The 13,791-nt window shown below is 40.3% G+C and overlaps 1 protein-coding gene across 1 annotated transcript; it reads right to left on the bottom strand.

Annotated features, from left to right (window-relative positions):
• Nucleotides 1–1,759: 1,759 nt before the first annotated feature.
• On the bottom strand, nucleotides 1,760–12,135 carry CCDC117 (coiled-coil domain containing 117). Its single transcript, XM_074356631.1, has 5 exons — nucleotides 11,813–12,135; nucleotides 11,049–11,099; nucleotides 7,262–7,486; nucleotides 6,676–6,813; nucleotides 1,760–4,750 (listed from the first exon to the last, which is right to left on the bottom strand). The coding sequence occupies exons 1-5, from the start codon at nucleotides 11,992–11,994 to the stop codon at nucleotides 4,513–4,515; spliced, it is 834 nt and encodes a 277-aa protein (XP_074212732.1). The 5' UTR covers nucleotides 11,995–12,135; the 3' UTR covers nucleotides 1,760–4,512.
• Nucleotides 12,136–13,791: the final 1,656 nt, after the last annotated feature.

Raw genomic sequence — 13,791 nt, 5'->3', positions numbered from 1 at the left:
TCTATGCCAGGAGGTCAGAGTGAATGAGAAGAAGACCAAAATGAGATGGAATTCAAAGAATCCCCAGTGGCAAGGCAAAGCAGGCTGTGGTTTCGGCCAAGTACAAGGTAATGCCTTTGGTGTGATTGGTGTTGTCTCCACAGGTACACTTGTAAGGCAAGACAGGCTAAGGTCCCTGGTGGCTGAAGCCAGAGTCCAGTGTAGTGCTTGGCAATGCAAACTCACTTAAGCCGAGTTTCATTTACGTAAGGACAACCACACAGATTTAAGGACAGCCTCCAGTTGTTCCCATGATTAAAAACGTGATCCCTGATTATCTAGAACTGAAAACCTGTGTAGTTTACTAGTTTTCATTTCCTGCACAGATGGGTGAAAATTACTAAGTACTGTGCTCAGATTTTAGAAAACACCTGATGTTCAAGGATATCTTCATATTGAAACACTAAATTAAATGGTTAAAAATAAAAATCAAGATCTTTCCCTGCAAAACCAAAGCAAGATTTCAATTAAGTGCAGAGGGTTGTCCATAACTGAGCTTAAAAGAAATCAGGTGACAGACACCTGCACACCATTTCCCTCGACCTTGTAACGCCAGTGTGTGCTTCCCTGTGTTTCTACTAGGAATGCAAGTGCAGCCAAGTAGGGACAGACTGTAGGCAGGAGGTAATACTGCCTACCCCAGAACATTTTATGGCATCATTTAAATTCTAATCCAAGATTTAAATCTTTACCCTATGAGTTCTAAAATTTATAAAGGGACAGGAAGACTGGTTTGTTTACTTGCTAACCAGTTGCTAAAACACAACATCCTCATCCAGCTGGAGCTACAGTCTAACATTGTATTCTAACTGCATGCAACTCATCTCTAAGATGCCACTGGTAGAGTATTTGGGCCAGCTGATACATACAAATCTACATTCCCTCAAGGAGTTTACAATTACATTGCCTGAACCATATTTTATTGTAATTATTTCAATAAAATTAAACATTTTAGGTATTGCTGTAAAAAGCCCATAAAACCACTGGTCAAGTAGGAAGAACACTGGACTTGATGAATTGGATTAGTATACTAAACTGTCACTACCTATTCAGACTTAGTTTCAAAATCTGTAAAAATAAATCAGGTAACATTTAGCCATCATTTCCAAATTTTGGTGAAAAACAAAATATTCTGAGTTTTCTGTAACTGCAACTCAAACTGCTTGCCCACAAATCAGGGATCCACATTTATCAAATAATTGTTGTAAATATGCAGGCAATACTGCCACCCAGTGACCTGTCAATTACTAAGAAAGGAATGACCATGTATGTAATTGAACAGCAAGGGTTTTCCTACTCTAATATTTAAAGATCCTAAATCTGTAAAAACAACAGAACTGCGAACTCTGTATACCATTTCCAACTCCTTTTCTGAACATTTTTGAAGACTCAGTCACCAATGCCACCCCCGAACATTTTTGAAGACTCAGTCACCAATGCCACCCCCTCTAAATGCTAGTAATCAATCAACACTGCCAATCAATGTTGCTGACTGCTAACAGCAGTCAGTTGCTAAGTAGCATAGAAAGCATTCTATAGGTTTTAAAATGGCCAAAACATGGTCTGCCTATTTTGGAAATAGCTAATTCACTTATAACCTTTAACCCAACATAATCATCTCTTCAGAACAAATTTAAGTCCCTCAATGATAATAAGTGCTGCTTCTGTACGACTTAGAAAAAAAAAACAAAAAGAAAAAAAATACGATTTAGAAGCAAAGTGACAGCTGATTTCATTTACTGAAGTGCAGGAATACAATTATCTCAAAAAGTCCAAAACACTTAAGAAGTTTTATTGAAAACAATAAAATACAGAGACACCAGATTCTCATTTTAAAGTAAAACTGACAGCATCTTCCAAACTTTCCTAGTACTGCACCATTCTTATTACTACTAAAAAACAAAAAAACTAAGTTCCAGATCCAAAATAATTAAAAGGTTCAACCTGTTGGTAAACATTCTTTTCATGGTTCTAGCTTCCACCCTTTTTTTAAAATTTTAATTTGCACCTTTTCAAGAATGAGTAGCAATTTTTACTTAATATTTTTGAGAGCTGAACTTTTTTCAAATTAAAAAAACAAACAAACAAAAAAAAACACCACCACACACCCTACTCAAACTCAGAGAAAATATACATTTGTTCATTAAAGCTCACCTGCTTTAGGTAATTTTTTCTCTTCACACATTAGCATAGTAAGCCAATGTTTGATCCATGCTGCAAAAGCTATACAAAATGAAAAGACCTGTTAATTCCCTAGGAAAACCTTAAGGCAAAAGCAAAAACCTTACACTGCAAAAGAAAAACAAAGCATGGGGACTGTGGAGATGGCTCAGATGAACAAGCACCACAAGGATGAAGAAGACAATTTCTATACAAAAGTAAGCAAGATAAAGTTTAAAAAGGAGCACTGAACACTCATTTTTCCTGCAGAAATAATGATCACATCAGATAGTATGACTCCTGAAACAAGTTGTTTGGATTTTCACTAACGGAATCTTAGCTCTCACCTCTATCTACCAGTGGTAGCAGAGCCTCATTTCCAAGCTCTTCTTTCCTCCTGTTCACTCTGCAGACCTTGATCCGAGGCCTGCCCAACAATCCCCACAGAAGACAGTGTGTTTGGGTACTTCTTTTGAAAGCTGTCACTTCCCCTTAACCTGAACACTGGGACTAACTCCAAATTATTCACTTCATGTTTTCGAGTTGTACCAGAACAAACTTTTTAGCATGGAGATTTCTTTAAGGCTACAAACTTTTCAAGTTGGTCCCATTAAACAATGACCTAAAGGCAGGAGTTTTTTGAATGGCATGAATCAAACACTTGCACATTTCAACAGAATACAGTTTACATTCATCTCTAAATCTGAGATTAAGAAAACTATTAGCTGGTTTCCAACTGGTTTCAATACTGGTTTGAAGTTTGAATAATTTTACTGTGTAGACATTAAATATTGTTTAAATATTAAACATTAAATCTTTTCCTGACTATCCAGACAGAAATAGAGAAAATAGAAACAACAGACAGGAGAAGAAACAGTCCAATTAATAGACTTGTGACTTCTATGCCATCTGTAACAAGGCGAGGGATCTCGGCATGGGTTTCAAAATTGCCTGGGAGCTGCCTCCTAAAAAGTCACCTCTAATTGGCATAAACCATTTTCTCTACACAAGATATCTTATTCTACAAAGACAAAAGAAACCCAGAAAACAAAACAAGAACTGGGGTGGTCTCCTGTTGTGTGATGAAAAGGGCCAGTATTATACTCATTTAATAAGTTATAGTGGATATTCTGCGGCACTAAAGGAACTGTCATTTTACTTTGTACTACTGGGTCCTTGCCACGCAGAAGAGCTCTTCCTGAGAAATAAAAAACTTCACTCCTGGTTACCCCCAGAGGACACCCTGAGCCTGGGTTAAGGTCCTCAAGATGAAGATTTCCTGTCAGCAGGAAGCTGTTCTCTACTAACTTTTAGGTTTACTACACAACAGTTGAAGCACCAGGCAAAATGGCCGTTTCAATTAATCTCAATGTCACTTCCCCATATGTTCTCAGTTAATTATTCACTGTTTTCTAAATCAACATTAAAAAACTCAATGTGCTTATATAGGCACAACCTTTTTTAACTACAGAAGTTACATGCTGGGCTTAATTGATACAGCCACTTCCTCAGAACTACCTAAGAAATGCTTCTCCCAGAGCCAATTTGCACATAGTTACCTCACAATCTTTTAAACTGTATCATTCAGTCAATTAAGCTGTAAACATTGCTGAATAGCTGGGCTCATCCATTATGCAAGGGAACCACAGTGCAACAGTAGCACTAGGCAAAAAAGCCTCAAAGGAAAAATCTTTTCTTTGTATTTTCACTGCATTTTCAGAGGCAGAGGTGAGCCACAATGCTACTGGCTATTCAATCAATACAACTACACTGAATTGGCAACAAACACACAAGTTTCAGAGCCTCTGTCAAATTTCCTAGCAATAGGCTTAAGCTACTGCCGTCTACCTCCTTCCCCCTAGTCATACAGTCACCGCTGTAAACAGAGCTCACATCTACAGATGAAGCCGTGATTCAACTGTCAGGGCACACTTGTAGTAGAAGCATCCTTCTGTCCTCATGCATCTTTTTCAACTCAAGTGTCTGAATATTCTCCAAGTGTATGAATGGCTTAGATGTGACAGATGATTAAGTCACGCTTACACACACAGCTTCTACACCTGACTTTGCAGGATGTAATCTCACATTCCTTTACGAAACTCCCTAGCAAACTGCTTTTCCCTTGAGACAAGTTTCCTTAGAAAAAATTTGAATTCAAAAAATGGCTACCCAAAATGAGAGTCCCACCCCAAATCACAGGTGGAGATATTACACCCGTTTCAAAACTTTCAAGTCCCTAAACTATACAAGCAGGCTCATGACTGGACACATGAGCCTTCTAAAATTTGACAACTTTAGTGTAGAAACTGGTTTCTAGAGTTCCATCTCTTCTTCTGTGCAAGTAGCTGTCTCCAAACTATTGTAAACAGGCAACCCTGTTTGCCGAGGTTCCAAGAACAGTTCAGTTCTTTGAGGGAAGGCAGTGCCAGCAGCTGCATGCTTAGTTTGGCTCTCTCCTGTGTAGTTCTTAGCATTAGATGACGGCTTTGGCTTATCAGAAAGGAGTTCAGGGAGAGGTTTCCAGAGCACAAGCTCCATGGAAGGACGGCTCCTAAGATGTAAAATACAGATTTTTGTCAATAATTTTATAACATGAAAATAAAAGATATACATTGAAAAACTGCTACCTAATAAAGAATTGATGGCATCAAAATAGGAGATTAATCCAAAATGATCTTTAGAAAGGCTACTCAATACATAAAACTTTATAGAGTTCTGCATTTTTTTTTTAAATTTTGGGGAGAGGTAATTGGGTTTATTTTTTCTATTTAATGGAGGTACCAGAGATTGAACCCTGGACCTTGTGCATGCTAATAAGCACCTACCACTGAGCTATACCCTCCCACTCTGCATGCATTTTTAACCAAATCAACTGGTTATACTGATGCTGTGATTAGAATATAAACATTCCACATGAAAAACAAAGGCCTTTGATTTAACTTATTATAATTTTTTCTTAAATTGTGGTTAATATTAGCAGATGTGGACTACTATCCTGTACTAAACTATTATAAATGACAATGAAACACTGACCAAACACACTAAAAATATCTCAGTATGCCTTTTGCTTAGTATAGCTATAGTTATAGAGCTTCTTGAGTTAAGCCACTGTTTGTACCTAACCCCTCAGCCCTCCTTATCTAGTGATGGTTTTATTTTGCTTTACTTGCCCTAGGACCCAAGGGCAAGTAAAGCAAAATAAAATTCAAACAATGAAGAACACCCTTCAAAGGCTAGCTTCTGGAAAACTACCAAGAGCAGAAAGTGCTACGTTTTAGGCTGGAGGGCAATGTGACCTGCTTACTCTTGGCTAAACTATTTACCCACCCTCAGGGCTGGGTAGTTAATTATAAGCTCAAGCTAGGAGACTAATGCAAAACCCTTGTGAGCTCACATCCAGCAGCAGCTGAACCCATTGTGTCTAAATGCAATAATACCTCATCTACCTGGCACCAGTGGGACTGGAATCCTAAGAGAATTTTTCAGGTATCTGACACTTACCCTCACTGAGTACCAAGTCTACCTGAAGTCTTTTCCGGGCAACACCTAAATGGCACTTTATAACTTGCCTACTACAGCTGACTCTCCATCTATGCGGGTTCTGATCTGGACCATTTTATAAAAGGGACTTGAATATTGGTGGATTTTAGTATCTATAGGACGTCCTGGAACCAATCAACCATGGATACTGACAACTGTATTTTTACAGAGCAGGTAATGACCACTTGAGATTACCTAAACTCAAGGACTACGAGAATTACATGGCTCTCATTAGTTCTTATGTTAATGGGCCCAAGGCTGCTTTGCTTTTTAGGTTCTTATGTTTGCTTTCCAGTTTCCTCTCTTGTCCTCACACTGTACTGTCACTATTATGAGTTTGTTCTGCTCTCACTTGTGTCTCTGTGTTTCTACTTTGATGACTGAGGAAATGAGATAACAGATGAGCTCATCTAACTGGGTCTAAAGGGCAAAATGGCTCTTAGAGCTAAAGGGCTGAGGGGCTACCCACTGAGACAAGAATACGAGCTTTGGATTGGGACCTTTGTGATAACACTTCTGACTGCTGGGAGACTTCGTTTGTTTCCTAGGTCTCAATGGTGGTCCCAGATAACCAGAGAGCCAGGTAAACAGGAAGTCTTGAAATGTGGTTCCTACATCCTACCACAGGAATCTAAGAGAATGGGTTCTCTTGTCAATCCTCCCATTCCCAAATAAGACTATTAGTGCATTTCAGGAACTCAAAACAACCCAGTGGTAAGTAGGCAAGGCAGCCACTCCTGCATATTCCCAACTCCTTGCACAGCATTTTGCTCAAAGGCAATCACCTAAGGAAAGGTCTGTTTCCAACCTGGGCTAAAAACACAACCTGCTGTGCTTACACCTGGAGGATGGTGAGAACAGGATGGGCAGTGCCTAGAGACACTGGGTTTTCCCTCCAACATCCTAACTGAATAGAAACCAGAAGGCAAAACTTACATGGACTCAATCATTTTCTTTGTAAAGACTTCATCAAATTCCCTCTTCAAACCTGTTTTCATGGTATCAGAAAGGACAAGGCTGGGGAGATGGTTAACATTTCTGTCAGCTTCAACTTCTTCATCTTCGTCAATTATTCTAAATACAGGCAGAAGCAGAGAAAGAAAAATTAGTTAGGCTATTATGTATTCTATTAATTGCACAAAATTAAAAAAAAAGAGCAACAGGTGCTACAGCAAAAGATCAAGTAAAATATGAGACTATACTTGAGTGAAAGTAGATACAAAAGAGCTGTTCAACATCGCACTTAAAGTTTTACATTAGATGCAATCAAATTTGAAGAATGTGTCCCCGAAAACTCTTATAAACCAAAAATTAGTATTCAGAGACAGTAAGTGAAAATATTTAGCCCAGTTTTATGAGAAGAGCGCTTTTAACATTTAAGGTATATACTTTGAGCTTCTTGATTTTTATAGTCTGATAGACTGAGAATCAAGGACTCACCAAATGATGAATCAGACTAAATTTAGAAGAGTAGAGCTACACACACACACGTGCTATATATATGTATGTGCTGTCCATTTACCTGTCCTCAATTTCCTGAAGCCTCCTTCGGGCAACTTCACACTGTGGTTCTCCTGTTGTCTGATCCATCTCTTCACAAATAACATCTAACATGCCAGGTGCAGAAAGGCCACTAGTGCATGGATTTACTCCATGACCCTCTATATCCTGATGTGCACAAAGAATCCAGTCATTAGGACCAGCACAGAGCCCTGCTTCAGTTAGCCTTTTCTTTCTTACTGGACAACTGAAAAAAAAAAAAAAAAATCAATGAAAATCCTGACTAATATAAATGAAATGTGTATCACCTCTCTCTCTAATCAAATTCTTCTATGAAAAAACTCTGACTTTTGACAGTGTGTGATTACAAGATGGAAAATCACACGCTTTCTTTTCTGTCATTCTCAGAGCCTCCCTGAGATGTTTCCCTTGCTGTATTTGTCAAATTAGGTTGCACTTACAAGATTTTGTCTTTTTCTGATTAGAAGTGTTCAGTGTGGGAACTTAATGCCATTCCCACCTATCTGGCTCTGGAGAGGTCAAATGGGAAGTAAAGAAACCAAAAATTACAAAGCAGCAATTCAGTGCCAGCCATATTTTTCAGATTGCTGTTGCTCCACCACACTAGTCATACAGGTAACCTATATCCCCTTAGGGGAAAAATATACATATGCCTCATGGGGGGGGGTGTAGCATGTACTACAGGTGTAGATGATATTGCTAATTTCTTGATTCTCTCAAAAATGTCATTTGCTCCGAGTCCCTGACTAAAAATGGGGCACACTTTTCTCCCACATTGCAACATAAAGTATTTTCACTTCCTAGAAACGGTTGTATTTCATTGAGTTCATCAAATCCAATTTATTTGTTTTGCAGATGTGGAAACTAGGACCTAGAAAACTAAAATGTCCCCTCCAGAGTGTAATGTAAGGTGAGCTGTATTCTGGGCACCAGACTCCAGAGGTAGATCCTGAATCCTACATCTCTATGCCTTTTTCACTAAAACTGCCTGACTTGCTATGGAAGTTCAACTGTTCAAGCTCTTACCATGAACTAGTATTTGCACTACATGCCCAGTGTTTAGCTGAAAGCTGTCCTTAAGCAAGTTAAACAAATAACCTGATGGAGCAGCCCTGTTTCATTTAAGCATTTAGACCAAAAGTACTTTATTGCCTGAGCATCAGCAAGTGCAATCTCAAGACCAGAACACAAACTGCACCAAAAAATTCACTGATGGCTACCACAGCTTCTGATTCAAAAGAAGAGTCAAAGGAAGCAGAATGTATTTTACAAGGAGAAATTTCAATTTCATGTTAAGACTATGAAAAGCAACATTAAAGTCTCTGGCAATATAAAATCTGACAAGTAATGATACTGTCTTGAACCTAAAGTTTTTACTAGAATCAACTGTTAAATAGTATGTCTAGTTTATAATTAATTTCAATTCATAAGAAAGTATTAAAAACGTCTATCCATACATCAAATATTTCTGTAGTATTTGGCTAGTTTTAAAGTATGTTATGTTTTGGAAAGCAGAAGAAAAAGTTATACACATAAGAGATCTAAGAAAAAGCAGAGTAAATCTAGAAGGAACAGGTAATTTCCCAGCACATCTAACAACTCAACTGAGTATCAGAGCTGGGTTCTGATCTCTGACATTCAACATAATTTGAGCTAAATTATTTCATGCCTCTAGGTTGTATGCAAATAATTAGAGATTAATGATGATTAAGTCCCAAAGAAAATGTAATATAAAGGACTTTAAAGTTCTGATAAGAGCTATGAAAGTGGCAGATGGGCAGCACACTTCTGGGCATTCAGCATCCAACTGCCCAGTCCCTTATCATCCCTGGGCCTTAATCTCCCCATCTATAAATTAAAGGCAGTTAACTTTTAAAGCCAATTGTTTTTACACGCCAAACTTTTTATTTATGACATTGGAATCCTTTATTCAATAATCTCTTATAGGGGACCCCAAAAGATAAAAGTATCCACAGCAATCCCAAGGCAATAAAGAACTGGTCCAGTGGTTTTTTTATACTAAGGCAACTTTCAAACCTACTGTCTCATTAGTCTATATATCTGCCAGGTGAGAAAATTCAAAGCTTCTGCTGACAAAACAAAACATACATAAAGTTGAAAGACAAACAACAAATTTGAGGAAAACACAATCCATATAATAAACTGATTTAATAAAATTCCTCATAGATTAACAAGAAAAAGACCAAGCCAATAAAAAATTTGCAGAAACATGGATGATTCACAGAAAATGAAACACAAATGGCTTAAAAGATTTTCAACATTGCCTACAATTTACAAAATACAAATTAAAACAGTGATCTAAATTCTTTAATTATAAAATCCCTACACTCATTAACATACAAACTTATACTTCAATGAATTACAAAACAAAAATCCATGAAAATAATATTCAAGATATAGACTGCTGGCAGGATCCCAGAATGGTACTCTCATCTCCTCTTCCCTATAGGTAAAGTCTTTTAAGGTAACCACTCCATTAAAAAAAAAATTATCACATGTAGACATGCAACCTTAAACGGTTTTTAGTTTTGCCTGGTTTTGAATCTTTTATTTGGGGCATTATACTATATACATACACATTCTTGTGATGTATCTTTTGCTCACACTATGCTTATGACACATCTATGTTGATAGGTGTGGTTCTTTTTTTTTTTTTTTTTCTTTTTCTCCCTTAACACAGCTCAGCAAAGTTTATCCATTTTACTGTTGAGGGACATTCCAGTTTTGAACTGTAACGAAACAAGGATGCTATGAACTTTCTTGTACCTGTCTTCTGATGAGCGCAGGTACATACACAAGAGAACTGTTGGGCAAATGGGTATGTGTGCCTTCAACTCATGATTTAATGCAAAACTGTTTCCTAAAATACTGCAGCAATTTACATTCTCATTCATAATGTTTGACCCCCGTGCTACACAACTGCTCCAATAGCTGGTGGTAGAGTAGTATGTCACTGTGCCTTTAATACATGCACCTTTCTTTAAAGATTGAAGCGGTTAAACATCTTTACACTTGGTTGGTCATTTGGATATCCTCTTTGGGGAAGTCTTTTACTCATTTTTTAACTAGACTGTCTGTCTATGAGATCCAATTTTTTATCTCAGTTAAGTGCTGCTCAAAAAGTTTGAAAATACAGTTCTAGTGAGAAGATGGAGAAACAGGCATTCCCACCACTAAAAGGAGATAAATTGGCAACAACTCTTGTTCAAAATTCAAAATGCACACACTTTAAGATCCAGCAGTTCCCCATCCAGGAATCCATTTACCTACTTGCAAATAAATTCAAGGAACTTAAGAGTAACATGAAAAGATCGATATGTTGCAGTGTGAACAGTACCTTACAAATGTAGTATATATAATTTGTATATACAATTATATACAGATGTATATACAATTATAAACTTGTAAATTTTCACATTATCTTCTTTAGGGGAAACAGGAAACAGTTAACAAAGGTAACCTCTGGGGAGAACTGGGAGCAAGGAGTGTTAAGACTTGTTCAACAGACTTCTGTGAATTCTTTTACTTTGTGCATGTAATAATATTCACATGGCTCAAAATTCAAACATTACAATCCATTTTGAGTAAAAAGTTTCTCTCTGACCTGCCCAGCTCCCTTCTCTAAAAGGCAACCCATGTTATCAGTTCCTTGGGCCTCCTTTCAGAGACACCTAACGTTTCACCTTTTCACTTAAAACAAGTAATTACGGATATAAAATAGATTAAATAAGTGACTATTAAGCGAATAAATGAAACCTGAAACTTACTCATCATCCTCCTCCTCTCGCTTGTGTTTCTTTCTACAGTGAACTGAAACACTGTTGAAACAAATTAAAAAGTCAGTCAGTTGAGAAATTGAGTTTGTGCGTTCAGTATCTACTTTCTCTGGCTCTGATAATCTTGCGCACCCCACCCCTACCAGCTGCCCTCTTCCTTGCCGAGTGGGATGGATACACGGTTCCTAGGGTCAGTCAGGTAAATGCTGGATGACTCAACTAGAGGTTGAAATCTAAACTCATTTGGTCAAGACCGTAGACGATAAATTTGGGGGGGACCAGAGCAGGGAAAACGCATTCGGGGCGGGCACCGTGCTAAGCACTTAGTATTATGATCTCACTAGGAGCACCCATTTCTGTCTCAAGTTGCGGACGAGGAAACTCGGTGTCGAAAGGCGCTAAAAGTTACCAGCGGCAGCGGTCGCGCCGCGGTGTGGAGGGGAGCGAAGCGGCCCCGCGCCGAGAGCAGATCTAGACTTCGGTCGGCCCGGGTTCCCATCCCCGCGCGACCTGGGTGAGCTCCGGGCGGTTTCCTCCCTTGCCGGGCGCAGGCGGGCCGAGGTCTGAACCGGACTCCCGCGCGGTGCGACCTCGGGCGACTGAGGTAACCGCCTGTGGGGCTCAGTCTCCTCATCTGCAGCCTGGGGCTGAGAAGCCCCCGCAGAGGGTCACGGGGAGAGTTAACGAGCCCGCGCCCACCCACCCACCCGCCCGGCCGGCCGGCCGGCCGGCCAGCCAGCCGCCGGGCTCCTCACCGTCCGCGCGCCGCGCTCCCGCCGGGGCTGCTCGGGGCGGCGCGGGGTCCCGACCGCGGGGCCAGCTCGGCGCCGTCCGCCCCCGGCGGGAAGGCCCGGCCGGGGAAGGCCGCCGGCGGCTGCAGGAAGTCCGAGCCGCCGCTCAGGGGAAGACCGCTGAAGGGCCGGCCGAGCGCCGCCATGGCCGGAGAGACGAGGAGGCTGCGCCCGCGTCCCCGGCCGCCCGCTTCGCCAGGCCCGGCAGCTGCAGCCACAGCGACTGCCGAGAGGCGCCCGCCTCTGAGCCCGCTTCCGACCCCACGTCACGCCTTCTAGAACCCTCCACCCCGGGCCGCCCCAGGGCACGCCGGGATTTGTTGTGTGTGGAGGCCTGCTGCCGCGAGGGATGCCGGGAGTTGCAGTTTTTGCAGACTAAGTAAGATGGCCGCTTCAGCGTCGTCTCCAGATCTCGAGGCTGGCCCTGGCCGACTTAAATTTAGGCGTCGGTTCGAATCCTCACTCTGCAAGTTATGTAACTTCTGTACCTCAGTTTTCTCAGGAGTAAAACCCGAAAATAGTAGTACCTGTGTTCATAAGGTTGATGGGAGAAGTAAATGAATGAAAATATCCAGAGCCCTTAGAACACTGCTTGGCACCTAGTACACATTAAAAATCGGCCGCTTATTCCTCCTATGTTTGAACCTAAATGAAGTTGGTGATGCCTTAGAGGGGACAGCGTGGAGGATCAGGGCAAACCTCTTGTGAGAAACACTGGCAAGCCTTCCAGCCTCTGGGGCATCCACAGGCAAAGGCTGGCCAGAGGGGCTAGCACAGTTGGTCATTCCAACCACCGATCATGTCCACCCATCTCAGGAAAGGGCACCATCACCTAGTATGAATGGCTAATGCCAAAATCAATGCCCTTCAGCCAATGACCGTCAGGAACGCACTTACGATAGAACAAAGATGGGTTTATCAGCTTACTGCAGTGAGGGAGTGTCTCAGTGAGAGGGTGTTAGAAAAGGTTTCCTACAGGATTTGGGTGTATCCATAGGCGATTTGGGGTAAGGTTCAATAAAGCAGGGCTTTGCTCTGGAGTTAATGCCGTCAGGAAGCAGGGATAATTCTGTGGGTATCTTAGTCAATCTCTTCTAGAAGGTGGATGGAAGGAAGGAAGGAGGGAGGGGATGCTAAGCCTGTAATTGGAAGAGCCGGGATGGGAGATGTTTGGTCATTTTTAAGGCTTGGACAATGTTTACATTTTTTTTTCTTTTATGTGTTTGTCTAGTTGTTCCAGCACCACTTAATAAAAAGACTGTCCTTTCTCCACTGCATTGCCTTCCTAACATTTTACAAAACAGTTGTCCAAATATGTGTAGTTCTATTTTTGGACTCTATTCTGTTCTCTGATCTATATGTCTATTTATGCTAATATCACACTGTTCTGATTATTGTAGCTTCATAATAATTCTTGAAATCAGATAGTGTTAGCCTGTTCACTTTATTATTTTTCAAATCTTTTTTGATAATTTTGGGTCCTTTATATTTCCATATGAATTTTTGTTCTTATTTATTTATTAATTTATTTATGAGGGTAGGTAATTAGGTTTATTTACTTATTTATTTTAGTGGAAGTACTGGGAATTGAACCCGGGACCTCCTGCGTGCTAGGCATGCTCTCTGCCACTGAGCTCTACCCTCCTTCCACAATGTTTACATTTTTGTCTGTGTTCAGACATGATTACAAAGTGGCCTTGTTTTTATCTTGATCCATCAAGGTCACACCTCAGTCCTTGTTTAATGTTGATATTATGTGAAATTGTTTAATAGGAAACGACAGGGTCCACCTAATAATACCAGGTCAGTTTCAGCTGTCAGAAGATGCTTTTCTCTTTCTGACCAAAAACCTAAGCATCATTTTTTTGTGGGTTTTTTAAACTGAAGTATAGCTGATTTATAATGTGTTAATTTCTGGTGTACAGTATAGTGATTTATTTATA

This window comes from Camelus bactrianus, chromosome 32 (genome assembly GCF_048773025.1).
Source record: "Camelus bactrianus isolate YW-2024 breed Bactrian camel chromosome 32, ASM4877302v1, whole genome shotgun sequence".
NCBI classification, from domain to species: Eukaryota; Metazoa; Chordata; class Mammalia; order Artiodactyla; family Camelidae; genus Camelus; species Camelus bactrianus.
The sequence above is the reverse complement of the archived record's forward strand: the minus strand, read 5'-3'. Positions and strand labels throughout refer to the sequence as shown.

Excerpts from the sequence above, each read along its gene's own strand:
- CCDC117 (XM_074356631.1), bottom strand. The coding sequence starts at position 11,994 with ATGGCGGCGCTCGGCCGGCCCTTCAGCGGTCTTCCCCTGAGCGGCGGC. Across the intron at positions 6,814-7,261 it reads CTTCAGGAAATTGAGGACAG|AATAATTGACGAAGATGAAG; the intron begins GTAAATGGACAG and ends GCCTGTATTTAG. Across the intron at positions 4,751-6,675 it reads AAGAAAATGATTGAGTCCAT|GAGCCGTCCTTCCATGGAGC; the intron begins GTAAGTTTTGCC and ends TTTACATCTTAG.